The 16,806-nt window shown below is 38.0% G+C and overlaps 1 protein-coding gene across 1 annotated transcript in view; it reads right to left on the bottom strand.

Annotated features, from left to right (window-relative positions):
• NEBL (nebulette) overlaps nucleotides 1-16,806 on the bottom strand; it is a 177,916-nt gene that overhangs the window by 75,346 nt on the left and 85,764 nt on the right. The window contains exons 11-14 of the mRNA XM_053572933.1: nucleotides 10,913-11,026; nucleotides 9,072-9,176; nucleotides 4,521-4,625; nucleotides 2,410-2,517 (exon numbers count right to left, since the gene is read on the bottom strand). Of these exons, the coding sequence (XP_053428908.1) occupies nucleotides 2,410-2,517; nucleotides 4,521-4,625; nucleotides 9,072-9,176; nucleotides 10,913-11,026 (432 nt within the window). The remainder of the gene's footprint in view (nucleotides 1-2,409; nucleotides 2,518-4,520; nucleotides 4,626-9,071; nucleotides 9,177-10,912; nucleotides 11,027-16,806) is intronic.

Genomic DNA, 16,806 nt, shown 5'->3' with positions numbered 1-16,806 from the left:
GAAAGAAGAAGAAGAAGGAGGAGGAGGAGGAAGAAGAAGAAAGAAGAAGAAGAAGGAGGAGGAGGAGGAAGAAGAAGAAAGAAGAAGAAGGAGGAGGAGGAGGAAGAAGAAGAAGAAAGAAGAAGAAGAAGGAGGAGGAGGAGGAAGAAGAAGAAAGAAGAAGAAGAAGGAGGAGGAGGAGGAAGAAGAAGAAAGAAGAAGAAGGAGGAGGAGGAGGAAGAAGAAGAAAGAAGAAGAAGAAGAAGGAGGAGGAGGAAGAAGAAGAAAGAAGAAGAAGGAGGAGGAGGAGGAAGAAGAAGAAGAAAGAAGAAGAAAGAAGAAGAAGAAGAAGGAAGAAGAAGAAGGAGGAGGAGAAGAAGGAGGAGGAGGAGAAGAAGGGGAAGAGGAAGAAGGAGAAGAAGGAGGAGGAGGAAGAAGAAGGAGGAGGAGGAGGAGGAAGAAGAAGAGGAAGAAGAGGAAGAGGAGGAAGAGGAAGAGGAAGAGGAGGAAGAGGAAGAAGAGGAAGAAGAGGAAAGAGGAGGAAGAGGAAGAAGAGGAAGAAGAGGAAGAGGAGGAAGAGGAGGAAGAGGAAGAAGAGGAAGAGGAAGAGGAGGAAGAAGAGGAAGAGGAAGAAGAGGAGGAAGAGGAAGAGGAAGAGGAGGAAGAGGAAGAAGAGGAAGAAGAGGAAGAGGAGGAAGAGGAAGAAGAGGAAGAAGAGGAAGAGGAGGAAGAGGAAGAAGAGGAAGAAGAGGAAGAGGAGGAAGAGGAAGAGGAGGAAGAGGAAGAAGAGGAAGAGGAGGAAAGAGGAAGAAGAGGAAGAGGAAGAAGAGGAAGAGGAAGAGGAGGAAGAAGAGGAAGAGGTGGAAGAGGAAGAAGAGGAAGAGGAGGAAGAGGAAGAAGAGGAAGAAGAGGAAGAGGAGGAAGAGGAAGAAGAGGAAGAAGAGGAAGAGGAGGAAGAGGAAGAGGAGGAAGAGGAAGAGGAGGAAGAGGAAGAGGAGGAGGAAGAGGAAGAGGAAGAGGAGGAAGAGGAAGAAGAGGAAGAAGAGGAAGAGGAGGAAAGAGGAAGAAGAGGAAGAGGAGGAAGAGGAAGAAGAGGAAGAGGAGGAAGAGGAAGAAGAGGAAGAAGAGGAAGAGGAGGAAGAGGAAGAAGAGGAAGAGGTGGAAGAGGAAGAAGAGGAAGAGGAGGAAGAGGAAGAAGAGGAAGAGGAGGAAGAGGAGGAAGAGGAAGAGGAGGAAGAGGAAGAAGAGGAAGAGGAGGAAGAGGAAGAAGAGGAAGAGGAGGAAGAGGAAGAAGAGGAAGAAGAAATCTCACTGGAACAATAGGTGGGGAATATCTGAATGTGACTTTAGCATTGTCATAGTTTAGGAATAAAGTCAGTAAGTAGAAAAGACTCTTAACTGTTTGTTGAGGAACAAAGAAATCAATTAAATAAGTTGCTATGGTTTGAATGTGCACCCCAAAGTTTGAGTGTTAGAAACTTAATCCCTAATGCAAAGTGGGGGAAGCTTAAGAGGTCTTTAGGCCATGAGGGCTCCGTGTTTATGAATGGATTCATGTCCTTATCATGGGAGTGGATTCCTGATAAGAGGATGAGTTCAGTTCTCTGTTCTCAGTTCAGTTCTCTCCCTCACTCTCTCTCTCTCTTGCTCTCACACCTTCCACCATGGGATGAGATAACAAGAAGGCCCTCACCAGGGTGGGCCCTGAGACCTTGAACTTCTCAGCCTCCAGAAATACAAGAAATAAATCTCTGTTCCTTAAAAATGACAGTCAGAATACCCAGTCTGCAGTATTCTGTTACATCAGCACAAAATGGGCCAAAACATAAAATACAAAATAAAAGAAATCTTTCATGATTTAACCAGGTCCTAAAATACTGGACCCGGATATTTACTCGATACTTGATTTCATTTGACAATTAACTTCATTAGATACATTATGAATTTAGGGAGAATATCTTCCCACCATCATTACTTAGAGACTAAAGGTTATCTATCACAGAGTATTTAATTAATGGTAGTTCTATTGTTATTGCAAAACAGAAAAAAAAAAAAGTTAAATAAAGCAACCAGCTCTTCATGTTCTTTTCAGTTTTTACGTACTCATCATAGTTTTACATGGACACAATCTAAAAGTGTCAATTACATAATGTTGGAATGTTAGAACTGATAGGACCTTCCGTTCATCTGGCTTGAAATCCACACTCACCAAAGGAAAAAAACTAAGGGCCAGACTAACGCAATGGCCTGGATGAACCAAGACCCCTGGCAGTGGGTGGCTGGGTCCTGAAAGATGGTCCCTGGACCTGCCCAGAGCAGTTCTCTTTCTTCTAGACCCACCCAACATTCTGAGTCACTGGACTAATTCCTTTGGAATGACAAAGCATCAAATACACATTAAACAATTAGCAACCCACCCAAGTCACCTACCTCACTTTGCATCTTTTGAGCCTCCTTTGACGCTTGGTATAATGGTGTCTCCACAAATTCAAGCATTGACTTCCCTTTATTCTTTTCATACTCCTCTTTGTATTTGACCTTCATTGAAAAAAGCATGGAAGTGTATAGAAATAAAAAACTCTCACACAAACAGATAAAGTAAGATAAATATGTGTCTAAAATCAATCATCCTGTTTTCTAAAGCTCAAATTATTCCGGCCATTTAGGTCGATCACTTGGTACTCCGTAGGTCATGACATGCAAAGAAAGTAAACTGTAATATATAAAAGCTTTAAAGAGCTAAAAATAATTTAGAACAACTACATCATGTTGCTTTAGGACTTGTATATTCTGTCAAATATCTGGGGTATATATGAGTATATAATATATATACTGAGTATTATATATTTGTACATGGTATACAGATACAGGTAGGTTAGAGAGAGGGAGAGAGAAAGAAAGTAATCCCTATGACAGCTTTTATATCTATCAGTAAATCGTGAACAAGAAAGAAAACGTAGGGGTGATTCTCTATTTTTCTAACAAGTATAGGACAATGCCCTCTGGGTCCACTGAATTCCTTCATAGACACTAAGTAAAAAATAGAGAGAGACCTTTCTTCAGTAATTTCTTTCCATTTCACTATGTGTTACTCAAGAATACTGGGGATGGCACCTGTAGCTCAAAGGAGTAGGGCGCCAGCCCCATATACCAGAGGTGGCAGGTTCAAACCTGACCCTGGCCAAAAACTGCAAAAAAAAAAAAAAAAAAATATATATATATATATATATATATATATATATATATATATCATAAAACATTATTTCAATTACAGTCAACCTTTAGATTATTTCAGTTTATAAAATGAGTGATCTTGTCTATCTCCTAATTTAAAAATCTAAAACTATATGTAAAGCATCAGAGTGGCTGGCTTTTTAAGCAATATGCCTTCTCAAATTCATAGAAAAGTTTTGATCGTGATTCACTTCCTTCAAAAATCCATTTTTATTAAAATTCTTATGTTTGATAATTATTTATGGAATTATTCTTAAGTGGTAGAATAATAATGTCCATGATAATTCAACACCCCCCCCCAAAGTTTCAATACTTAGAATCTTGTGGTGACAGGAAATATAGCAAATTTCAAAATACGTTTGTAGACATATTTTTGTTGCAAAGAAGTATGACAAAGTGATGGATAAAACTGTCAGAAGTATAATAGCAGATGTCATCAGGATAAAATTTTAAGAAAAAATGAAATGAAATAAAGAATTTAAACAGGAAAAAAATGTACTTTCTGAATCTAAAAGGGGAGCTGGTTTGTATATTTTTTAAATAGATGAAAGTGCATATGAAATCGTTATGGAAGTTTTTAGCAGAATACATTTAAAAGAGGCATGTAAAATTTTATCTGAACAAATGCTAAAAATGACACCTTTTACAACTATTTAAATTCAGAATCTGGAAAACAGATATCAACTTTAAAGTGTGATAGGAAGATTTTCCTTTTTTTTTTTTTTTTGCAGTTTTTTGGCAGGGACTGGGCTTGAACCCGGCACCTCTGGCATATGGGGATGGCGCCCTACTCCTTTAAGCCACAGGCACTGCCTGAGGAAGATTTTCTTTTGCAAGTTTTTTCAGGGGGTACATACAAGTTCATAGCTGGAAGAAATATGAACCTAGAATATACTGATAAGATTATTCTCCCTTTTTACTAACACTTATAATTGAACCAAAATATTAAAAAAACTTTATGCCTAGAAAATTAATATTACAGCTCAAAATGACAAATCAATACACTGTAAAAATTTAAATCATGAGATTTGACCATAGTTTGTTGAATTCATAGCTTATAAATTTTTAATTAAGGAAAGTCGTGCTTATTTTATAAAATGCCTGTATATTACAATATGGTTCAAGCTCCCTGGACTAATAAATATACAGAAGATAGTGTCTGAGGTTTTCCTTCTTGATGTTACCTTCCTTGGATTGATCTGTTCTGCCACTGTACATTGTCAGTCAAGGTGCGTGGCTGTGAGCTCTGAGCTGCGGGACACGTACGGGGTCCCGGCAGGGAGGCCGGATGCCCCAAGAGCACGTACCTGACTCTGGAGGGTGGCGTTCCCTTTGTGGTGAAGGTGTTCCACGGCATCTGCATCAAAGTGATACATTCCTTTGTTTTCCTCAGAAAGTTTCTTATACTCTCGCTGAAATACAGAACATGAAAATAAACTTAGGATAAAAGAGACGGTGCAAACTACAAACAATACTCAGGAATGCAAATGGAGAAATACAAGCCACCCAGTGCTGCGAAGCTGTTATCAAGTCCCCATCCACAGTCAGCGTGGCATGTAGGTTTCTGACACCAAGATAAACGGACAATGCCAGATAGAGCCGCGCCACGTGGTCGCAGTGAACCGCACATGAACTACGCCAGACAGAGGAGCATTAGCTGGTGGTAAAGGATGTTCACAGCGCCAAAGAGCGGTGATGAGAAAGCGCATGGTGGTCCTCGTGTGAACAGGCAAGGGAAGGGAAATGAAGGCAACTTGTCTCAACAGTATTGTAGGACAGGGATGTGTTTAACAGTTCCCAAAGAGAAGAAAGAACGGGGAGGGAGCACACTGGAGGTAAGGAAGAAAACGCTGAAGATAAAGGGTTAGCAGGGAGAAGACCGATGCTCACGAGGAAAATGGGCAGGTGAGAAATAATTCATCTGAGGTACCTAGAAGAGAAATTGAGGAATGCGGGTATACTCGGTGGAATTTTTAGATAAGAAATTGGATTAAGGCTTCTATTTAGACATACCGGCCAAAGGCAAATATGGAGGAGACCACATTGGACAAAGATGCCAAGTTTGGTCTTGGGAAGACTCTAAATGCAGCAGTCAGCAATAAGACAAAACTGCTCTGTGATTCCCATCATTGGACACTGGACATTAAGTTATTTTGCTCTGTTTGGGAAAGACTCATAGAAGTAAACAGTAGCTCTCAAACAATCAATGCTCTGGAGACTTAAGCTCAAGCTGGTTGGTCTTTAGGCAGGGAGGGCGTCAGTAAAAATGGCAGTTTTGTCTAGAGTGGAAGGATGCCACGTGCCTAAGCAAAATTGCAGAGGGAGCAGGAAAGAGCTGGCCACAGAGGAATTTACATTCGGGTCTTAGGAGATGCTCTGAGGATTTGAGAGTGAAAGAGGAAGAAAGATCTGAGCCAGGGACGGAACAGATGGGAAGTCCACGTGATCTGCCACAGAGGAGCTACGTCCACAGAAGGAGCCTGGCCTCGAGTGTTTCCAGTCAATTGGGGGCTAAGAAATGTGTCCCCCAAACCCTAGGCAGAATAAAATGAGGGCAAAGAGTACCCCAGAAAAGTCATGAACATGTGCAGATAGCACGTCTTGACTGAAGAGAACAAGTTCTAAAGTTTGGCTCCTGTACAAATGACAGAAAAAGAGAAACAGAAAAAGAGGAAGAGAAAGAGAGAAAGGAAGGAAGAGAGCAAAGAAGGGAGGGAGGAAAAAAGGAAGCAAGGGAAGAGGGAGGAAGGAAGGGGGAGGAGGAAAAAGATAATCTCTAAACATAACAACATACATAGCCCGTGGGGCATGGCGGGTGCCCCTGTAATCCCAAGGCAGAAGGATCACTTGAGCCCAGGTATTAGATGTTACAGTGAGCTGTGATCACACCACTTACTCCCACGTGACAGAGTAACACCCTGTCTCAAATAAACAAACAAACAAAAATACTTACACTTTACATTTTGATCCAAAGTTACTTTATAACATATATTTATAAGACAATCATCACTTGAATGGAATAAGCCAGAATGTATTTTATTACTGAGTTCAAATCCAGAACTAATGAAGCCTACCCTAAGAACAGATATATACCTAGAAAAGGTCAAAAAAATCATTCTCAAGACAATAATCTATTTTAGTTACAAAGAATCTCAGAAACTCCTATTTGAGAAAAAAAAAATAATAATAAGGAAAACCTATTTGAACTAAGATCCCCAAATGAAATTTCCAAGACCTGTTTTTCTCCATGCAATAGTCTCTGCTGCCTCCTAGTGGGAGTCACATAGAGTAACACAATATGTATATTTTTAATTTACACAAAGTCATAAAAGTGACTTTGGAGAGAAGTCCATTTTCCAAGCGGAAAATGCTTCCTCAAAAATTTAATTTAGTATAGTTGTACAAACTCATGAGGGAGTCATATCGCTCTATTCACTACTTTTTAAAACAAAAATAATTCTGACATCTTTAAAAAAACAGCCATTTATAACAAAATGACATTTTCAGCAGAATGTCTATTTACCGAACAATCTTTATTCAATCTTTTAATTAAACTGCCTTTATAAATTAAAAGAATCTAAGTCTCTTTATGTTAAAATTTAAAAGTAGCTATTCTCATGTGCTATACAGTTGAGCCAAGGTATTGTTTTACAACTTTAACCATAGATATACTTTGGAGAAATGCATTTTTTAAATCTTAAGCCTTCTCTCCCATGAAATCATCATTCATTTACAATTTTTCTATGGGGGAAAAAAAATCTGTGATCTAGCTAAAAGCACCATCTGAATGAAGATTTAAACATTATAAGTGATACATAAAATAAATGTAACATAGACTTTTCTCCGATGAAGAGGTGATAGAAATAATTTATATTATGATTTTTTATCATTATTATTATAAAATAAAGGTCCATATTCTCAAAAAGAAATATTGCCTACGAGTGGCTTGCCTTCTTAAAGTTACCAAATTTTTAAATTGCCACTCTATATTTCTATTGGCCTATTTACACATGAAAGCCCACGTCTCCAGGAAACGTAACCTAAGTATGGATAGGGAAAAGTCAAGGGCAAACGTTAGTGCCATGCTCGAAACCGAATGCCCAAGACTGGATGTGAAGAAAGCACAGGGCTCAAGGAACAGAGGTATATCCATTTGAGAAGCTTGTCTGTGAGTCACGGGAAGCACATGACACTCAAGGAACAGAGGGAAGTGCGTGAAGGAATAAACACGGACAGGGCCAGTCTGATGCCAGGGCCCTGGCACTGGGCTAATTCTAGGCCTGTTGATTATTCTGCTCACTACCAGTCCCTGCTCAACAACCTGGAAAGAATGTCGTCCTGCTTTTCATCTGAGGAACAGTGACTAAAGAACAATAGTAAATAACCGAATCTCTGCAAGTACAAACTCTTTACACGCATCATATGTTTCAGGGAGGATGACAGTGGGGATGGTGTTCACCAAAGAAGGCTTACAAAATAATGAATATAAGATTGAAAATACTGAAGCCAAGGACAGATATTCCTGAAAACTGACTTGAAGCTGTATCTCATTATTTAACTGTTTGGGAACCAGGTTATTTTATTTATTTTATTTTTATTTTTTATTTTTTTGAGACAGAGTCTCCCTCTGTCACCCTGGATAGAGTGCCCTAGCACCATCACAGCTCACAGCAACCTCGAACTCTCAGGCTCAAGAGATCCTCCTGCCTCAGCATCCCAAGTAGCTGAGACTACTGGTGTCTGCCACTACATAACACCCGGCTAGTTTTTTCTATTTTTAGTAGAAATGGGGGTCTCACTCTTGCTCAGGCTGGTCTCAAACCCCTGAGTTCAAGCAATCTACCTGCCTCAGCCTCCCAGCATGCTGGGATAATAGATGTGAGTGGCCATGCCTGGCCAGGAACCAGGTTTCAACCACAGATTGTCAAGTTCATGACTACGGGCACGTCTACTGAAGAAAACTACCCTGTTTCCTCGAAAATAAGACATCCTCCGAAAATAAGACCTACTTACAGGAAAGATAAGACGTCCCCTGAAAATAAGACCTAGCGCATCTTTGGGAGCACACCTTAAAATAAGACACTGTCTTATTTTCGGGAAAACAGGGTATCCTTATTTTTCTATATCCTTGTCCAACATCTATTTCTCCATCTGATGTGAGCCTGGCCCAAAGCAGATATTTAGTAAAGTAGGATAATTTTGAGCAAGTGAGAGATAAAAACTAGGCATGAAAATAATTGGGGGTCAAATGAGAGTTCACCATCACAACAAGGCATCCTGACATGTATAATCAGGGTCCAGACACATGGACCCTGAGGGTGAGAGTTCCGAGGGGCTAACAGCTCAGGCAGTGACCACAAGTATTTTCATCAGGACATAAAGAAGAACTTCACCCTCCCTTCCTGGTGACCTTGACTTAGAACATGGAAACCATCGCAAGACTAAAAGCATAGCGGCAATGTAATAAAACCACCTTTAGCATTTATTGTCAGAAAAAAATACAATTCACACTTAGACCGTGTTTTGAGGGCATAGTAAGGTCTGGCCTGCATGAAATAAAAGGTCCTTGACTTGAGAGCCTGAACTTCAAGTGGTTTTAATCTAATACAGAGAAAGAAAGGAGAAGAAAGACAGAAAGAACAATCGCACAAACTCTTTGAAGTGCAGTTGTATTTAAGAGCTAGCAACAATCCCCTTTAGAAAGCAAGAGCTTTGGTGGGCTTGATGCAAGCAGATCACTACTTTTCAAGGAGTTAGTCGCTGTGAGAGGAGTGACACAGGCACGTCCAACAGAGCAGGTGAGCCCAGGAATCCCGCAGGCATATTGGCTTCTTTGGGCCATCAGGTGACGCACTTACACCGCTGAGCATTTTGCTGGCTTTCAAAGCATGTTCTAAAAACAACAAATTTGGGAGATCTGAAACTGGATCATGCATATGTTGAATGTCTTTCTTGTACTTCACCTATGGAAATAACACGGAAGAAAATACCATCCAGGAGAAGTAAATGTTATGCTTTCGCGTTACTGCCATTATTATTCCTAATACATCATAAAGTAGCACTATTTAGTGGGAAATGGACAGGTGAATTTACAAATAGCCACTAGATGGTGCTGATTTACTACTGAATGAGTAAAAAAAGTTGTGTTTCTGTAGCCACTTGAAGATCTTGCAATAATCCCTTACTGTTTACATATTCAGGAAGGGTGATGTCAACACGATCAAATAATTTGCAGTGAAATTCTGCTTTCAAAAATAAAGAGACTAGGGTGGTGCCTGTGCCTCAAAGGAGTAGGGCGCCAGTACCATATGCCAGAGGTGGTGGGTTCAAACCCAGCCCCGGCCAAAAACTGCAAAAAAATAAAAAATAAATAAAGAGACTAGCCACTTTATTCTCTAGAAATTTCTACAGTATTTCAATTATGCTTTGTGCTGATTTTAGGCTTTCAGTGTTTTTCATCCTACAGCCACATAGACCTTTTTTCCTTTGTTTTAGCCAACTGCTTTGTAACTATAACAGTAGTAATAATAACAAAATATTAATAACAGCAAACATATCAAGAACTTCCTATGTGCCAAAGATTTCTCTAAACCCTTTATGTGTATTAAGTCTTTAATCTCTACAAAAAACCCAGCTCCGATTTATAGATGAGTAAACTGAGGCACAGAAAGCCGAAGGCGTAACAGTAAGTGCTGGAAGGGAATATAAATCCAGCCCATCTCATTCTAAATTTTGCAGGACTGTGCTCTAGATCCCTTTATGTCTGTGTTATTCCTATTTCCTTTATGTTTGTACACATACAAAAAATAATCAAATGAGAAAAATAAGTCATTCTAATATTCCCCAGGACCCTAAAAGACAGAAACACCCATTTCAAATGCGGGAAACGAACTAACGTTGGTTACTGAACACAAATAAGAGTATCTTCTAAACATTAATGAAAGTGGGGTAAACTAAGTCCCCAGGAGATGGTAGGAGTTGCGGGGTTTAAATGATCTAACAAAGCAACAGTTTGATAATATTTAATTTCCATACCTAAAAAAGTAACTCTTTAGATTCTCAACTGTCACAAAGTAATCAATATTTTCAATGTTTCTATTTTTATACGTTGCTTAATTCTAATAAGAATTTTTAAACATTGTAAAAAACCAATCTTGATTATTTCTTAAAAAAGGAAATGAAAACACATCTTATGAAATATTTAATAGTATTTATATGAGGGATAAGAAAGAAATTTTAAGCTATTACAAGTGCAGCTTCTGAAAATTTCTTTATAATAAACTAGCACATACCAGATAATACTTTATAATAAACTCAATTTCACAGGCATAATGACATGAGATAACTATTGTCCTAAGTACTAATTAGTGACAACAGAGAATTCTTTTCTTCAAACCTCTGTAATCTATTTCTACTCTTGATCAGAAATAATAATTTCATTGCACTATTACTCCTATTTATTAAGTAATTAATAGTCAGTAACAATTGCCCTATTATTCCTATTAATTAGTAATCAGTAACCATTAGTAATAAATCACAATAATACATTTTTCTCAAAAAGATTTTCAGAAAAATCTTTTTTTCCACATTACTTGGAAACTACATGATTTTGATTAAGTTTCAGTAATCACAACAGTTGATTCTAAGAAAACAAGAATCGAAAGACATTGAAAATCATTTCCCATGAATTACAACTTACATTACTGGCCAGGGTGGCAGCAAGCTGACTTTGCCTAAAAGCAGCACTTTCAAGAGGATTGTAATGATGCTTCTGATCCTTCATCTCATTATCAAATTTTTCTTTGTATTTAATCTGTCATGAAAGAAAAACTGGATAAATTAAACAGTACATTTAAGTTCAAAAGTAACACATATGGTTTTTAAAGAAATCTAGTAAGAGCCACCTTACAAATGAATAGTTGTAATGTTTAAATTCCTAGTAAATTCTTCAATAAAGCTTAATTAGGCATAAATATTAAAAAACAAAACAAAAACAAGAAAGCCCTTCTTGAACATTGATCATAAATGCAATTAGGCATGAACTCAAATCCTATTAATGAGAATTATGCACTAAAATACCAAGATTTTTAAATGTCACTTTCCACTTCTGCATTCCTGTAATTTATGATCAATCAGAAGCTGTGACCACAAATGTTTTAAGGTCTGCCACATTTAGAAAATGGTCCTAGGCCCCAGAATTTGCATATGAATTTTCCTAAAGGAATTACGTTAAATAAAGAGCATGGTCTGCACTATGGTTTTTCTCATTATTCCCGTATTTCACTTTTTTTTTTTTTTTTGAAAATTTAGTTTTAGGAATTACATTCTCTGAAATCTCCCAGGTCTATTTAACATCAATTTTTTTATTTCTATGCATTATAATCTATTCATCAAGGAAATCATCTCTAATATTCACTCTAAATTATCTTTCTCTTCTTAAAATAGAACAACCAAAATAGGATTATCAATTTATTTTGTTCTACAATATTTTTCTCCACATATGAAGAATTCTGTGAATATATGTTATGATAACTAATCGTAATATAAATACAAGCACTCTACAAAAAGACCCAGAAATTTTAACTACTCACATCTCACACTCTCTGGGTTTTCTATAGCCAGTAAAGTATTCCCAGACTTCAAAACCAAAGTAAGTTGTTTTGGCTCGGCACCCATAGCTCAGTGGTTAGGGCACCAGCCACATACACCGGGGCTGGCGGGTTCGAACCCAACCCAGGCCAGCTAAACAATGACAACCACAAAAACAACAAAAAAATAGCCAGGCGTTGTGGCAGACAGCTGTAGTCCCAGCTACTTGGGAGGCTGAGGCAAGAAAATCACTCAAGCCCAAGAGTTTGAGGTTGCTGTGAGCTGTGATGCCACGGCACTCTACCAAGAGCAACATAGTGAGACTCTGTCTCAAAAAAAAAAAAAAAAGTAAGTTGTTTTGTTCTTTCATAATATTTTCCCAACAATATAATGCTTACAATCTTCTGTTTTCTTACAACATTCTCATAATGTGCCTTTATTCACGTATCTAAAAGATCTGCCTTGCCAAGACCCTTATTAAAAAGCAATTTGGGGGATGCCTACCATCATTTGTGTTAATCAAACATGTATACAGACAGGACAAAGGTCTCCTTCAGAGTCAATTGTCTGGCACCTATCGAAGAAAGCTAGTAAAAATCTTGGGGGAAATACAGCATTTGGGGAATATTTCAAGATGGTTTACAGGAAATTTTTTGGTTATTGTTGTGGTTCCATTTGATAATAACTTTGATATTCACATTGCCTCATAAATTTCCTCGAACCAGTTGCCAAGACCTCATTAAAAAAAAAGAAAAATTGGGGTTTTTTATAGTTTTATGTCTCGAAATGAAGGCCAAAATCATAAATGGAATACATTTGGATTTCCTTCACTGTTTTATACAAGTAGCTGGCTCCAAAGCAAAGGCTTTCCCTGCCTGGTCTTCTGTAACCATTCGATCCCACACACTTCACATCTTATCCACCTCTCTGCTTTTCACCGTACTTTAATCATCAGCTCTAACTTTTAGTGCCTAAAGGGAATTCTCTCAACAAAGACAGTGTACTCCTTAATTGACTTCCCTTGAAAGGACATTTCTGACTCAGCCAGATTCACCAACAGACTCTATGAGCCAAATAGCAAAAATAGGCTATTCAAACTGTGCACATAGAGGGCCCAGCAGAGTGTTTTTGCAAACCCTGAGGTTCCCAGCACCATTACACTAGGAGCAGAGGTGACACATAGGGTAGTTGAAAATCTTCTTTTTTGTTCTTAAATCGGGCATTTGCTTGATTTAAATGTACAGAGACTCCTCAATCTACAATGGGGTTTCGTCTCAATAAACTTACCATAAGTTGAAAATATCATTAGGTTGAAAATGCATTTATAATAGTACATCTAACCTACTGAAAATCATATCTTACCTTCGCCTACCTTAACCATGCTTAGAACACCTACCCTAGCCTCCCACTGCACAAAATCATCTAATCCCAAGCCTATTTTATAAGTGTTGAACATCTCGTGTAAATTACTAAATACTGTGTTGTAAGTAAAAAACAAGATTGTGGTCTGAATATTCCAAATCTACGGAATGTGTTTCACTTTTCACACCAGCGTAAAGTTGAAAAATCTCAAGTCACACCATTAGAAGTCGAAGACATCTGAATATTTCTAAAAAACAGTAATAAATCTGTCACTCGTATCCTGAATGTAAGAAGCATCAATGTGTCGTGAGATGCACCTTACTCTAAATTTCAATTCTCTAAGTGATTTGATTCCAAGATGCCTAAGGAACAAACACACAAGAATTTTCCTCATTAACTAACCACAAACCGCATTATATTTTTAAAAAAATACATTGACCAAGCATTGACACACAGCTGTTTCTTACTCTTTTTGTAAGTAGGCACATAAATGAACTGAGAAAATAACCAAGTTGTTAAAATGCGCTACATCTCTTATCTTCTGTTTCACTCAGTAACGACACTGATATACTCAACATTTTATCCTATTTTCAACCTGCTGTTCACACATTTGAGTGTCTTCAAGCTTCTCCCAAGAGAGCTCCAAGCAACAATTTTCCTTGACTATACCTAGTTACCCAACCACAGAGCAAAACCCACCCCCCGGTTTTAAGATTGCATAAGAAAGAAATGGTGCTAGGTAACTGTGTTGTGGCTTTAAAACACAATGTTACTCCTTACAACTAAGTGAAACATCACAGAAATGGCAAACCAAACACGGGTACTCAATAGCAGGTTGGATCTGATCGATCAGCACTTAAGTGCACGTTTGGAAGTAAATCAATGAAGATCAAGCTGGAAGAAGGGGGCAGAGGTGATGGGTAAATTCACACCTATTGGGTATGGTGCACACCGTCTGGGTGGAGGGTGTGCTTACATCCTTGACTCAATTTGTATAAAAATAAAGTAAGTAAAGAAAACATGTGTAACCCCTAAGATCCTGAAATTAAAAAAAAAAAAAACTAGATCAATTATTCTGGAAACAAATCAAGTTACTTCATGTGATTGATTCATTTACATTATGAACAGCAAAGCCAGGGCTTCTGATATTTACCATATTTTTCATAATACTCTGTAGGTGTATGAGATCAAACTCCTAAAAATGTTCTTCAGAATTTTAACATGCTTAGCAGGACTCTCGGAGGCTCATACTTGGAGTAAACACTGGTGCTGTCAAGGAACAGTCATAGCATTTAAACTAGCTCCTCCTAACTGATCTGGACAGAGCCGTGTCTCCATGGTGTGAAGACAAACTTCCAATCCCCAAAGTTAAAGCTTTCACCATGAGCTGCGCAGCACTTTACACTGACGTCAGAAAGAGCCCCCCAAAGGCAGAGAAACAGCAGATTCTGAATGAAAACCTTCCATGATAGCCATACAAACAAATGTCAAGAAAGAAATGGAAAATTTGATAAGCAACCTTAATTATCATTCAAAGTAAAAAGCAAGCAAGGGAGACAACATTACTTATCTATAGGTATCGATTCTCTCCAAATCTAGATGAAATTAAACTGAAAGCTGTCAAGGAAAATAGTACAGACTTTTACATAGAACTCATTATAAAATCAGTATTATTTTTTGTCTGAATGTTATATGGAATATCTCCATTCTTTTTTTTTTTTTTTTTTAACAAAGTAGCATCTTACCGACTTTGTATCAAATGCTAATGATCCAGAGAAAAATGTGTTTAATCAGTCCCTGTATATTTACTGGCAGCCTAATCTGTATCACTCCATAATGATGGATCAAAAGCATATAAACTCTATCTCCACAAGCCCACCATGTGATAAGTGAAGTAAACTTTTGAAACCCACAACACAGTTGTATACAACTAGTACAAATTCTGTCAAGAACTATCAAGAAGAAGAGCAGAGAATAAAGGAGATGAGAGAGACCCCATTGAAATTGGCAAGTCAGGGATATGTGACATTTAAGCTGATACTTGGGTGTGAGGAGGTTGGCAGAGGGAGTGTTTGTGGGAAGGGAGAATGGGAGAGTCTCCAAACCAATTATTACCCCTTATATTCTAAGGACACTTACTTATTCCTAAATTTTCATCGCTATGATGTCATTTTCAGGGTAAAATTTGTTCTTATCGATATAACATATGTAATTCTAAAACAAATACTAATGGTTATACATATACCACAGAGCTGTTTCTGGAAGTGACAAAACTAAACAAAGAATTCATTTATCACCTAGACTAATTCCAAGTAATACGATGTCGGATGAATTTTTTAAGCTGTTGACTTCAACAACTACTGCATTTATCTTTGGGATCCATATATGTCAATCTCTTTTTCTTGGCACATGATATTCTACTTTTTTTTTTTTCACTAATTGTTCTTAAGGATCTTACGATAATTTTCTGTGTGTTCTAAATTTAAAAAGGGAGGTTTATGGCTATGGGAGCAAAGCTATTTTCCAAGTTAACATAAGAAGGATTTCATATATGTTGCCATTACCTGTTCCAGGTAATATCCGATACAGCTCAATTTACAGGCGATCTGTGAGAACCCTGACTATTTGGTGGGCGTTGTCCTCAGACAAGTCTTCCCCGTACATACCATGACCATTGCCTCCTCTCTCAAAATGCTCTTGGCACTATCTTTTTCCTCCCCATTTTCCTGCTTATTAAATTCCTAAATCATTTCCTTTCCATGCATTTATGTGCCTCTGTCATTAGTTTAGAAGCAAGAGAGGACCCGAAGTTCAAAGTTGTCCAAGAAAATAAGAAACTGCACTTGCTGCCATTATTTCTAGTTGATACACCTAAAAATACAAATGGATGTGGTGCCTGTAGCTCAAGCGGCTAAGGCACCAGCCACATACACCAAAGCTGGCTTTGAATCCAGCCTGGGTCTGCCAAACAACAATGACAACTGCAACCAAAAAACAGCCAGGTCTTGTGGCTAGTGCCTGTAAGTCCCAGCTACTTGGGAGGCTGAGGCAAGAGAATCGCTTAAGCCCAGGAGTTTGAGATTGCTGTGAGCTGTGACACCACGGCACTCTACCCAGGGCAATAGCTTGAGGCTCTGTCTCAAAAGAAAAGGAAAAACAAAAAACAAATGGAACAAACCAAGTTCATTCCAGAAATCCTGTTTATTCATCTGCCCAACTTTCCCCCTCTCTGATAAGTTTATACACCATAAGGTCAGTAAGAATGTCAAGGAAAATAATGATGATAAATATAATGTAACTTGCAAATTACAATCTGCTTAAGCATCTGATCACTCAGTTACTAAATAATTTGAGATCAAAAAAGAAAAATCTGCTTAAAAGCCCAAGTGGGGATCAAATGATAGGATTTTTGTGGACTGAATTTGAAATGTAAAAATAAAAGCTTGGGTATCAAAATTTTCTCCTAGGATCTGTCACATAGGATTATGATGGAATGAATTTAAAACCAGAATCTAAGAGCCAGGATTCCTATTCTTGTTTCGTTCTGTAAATGAATTCATCTGAAAATATAGACTAGAAAACTATCATGAATATCTACAGTAAAATTTTTCCTATAAAATTATGTCATCTTTTTCTGTGGGC

This window comes from Nycticebus coucang, chromosome 20 (genome assembly GCF_027406575.1).
Source record: "Nycticebus coucang isolate mNycCou1 chromosome 20, mNycCou1.pri, whole genome shotgun sequence".
NCBI classification, from domain to species: Eukaryota; Metazoa; Chordata; class Mammalia; order Primates; family Lorisidae; genus Nycticebus; species Nycticebus coucang.
The sequence above is the reverse complement of the archived record's forward strand: the minus strand, read 5'-3'. Positions and strand labels throughout refer to the sequence as shown.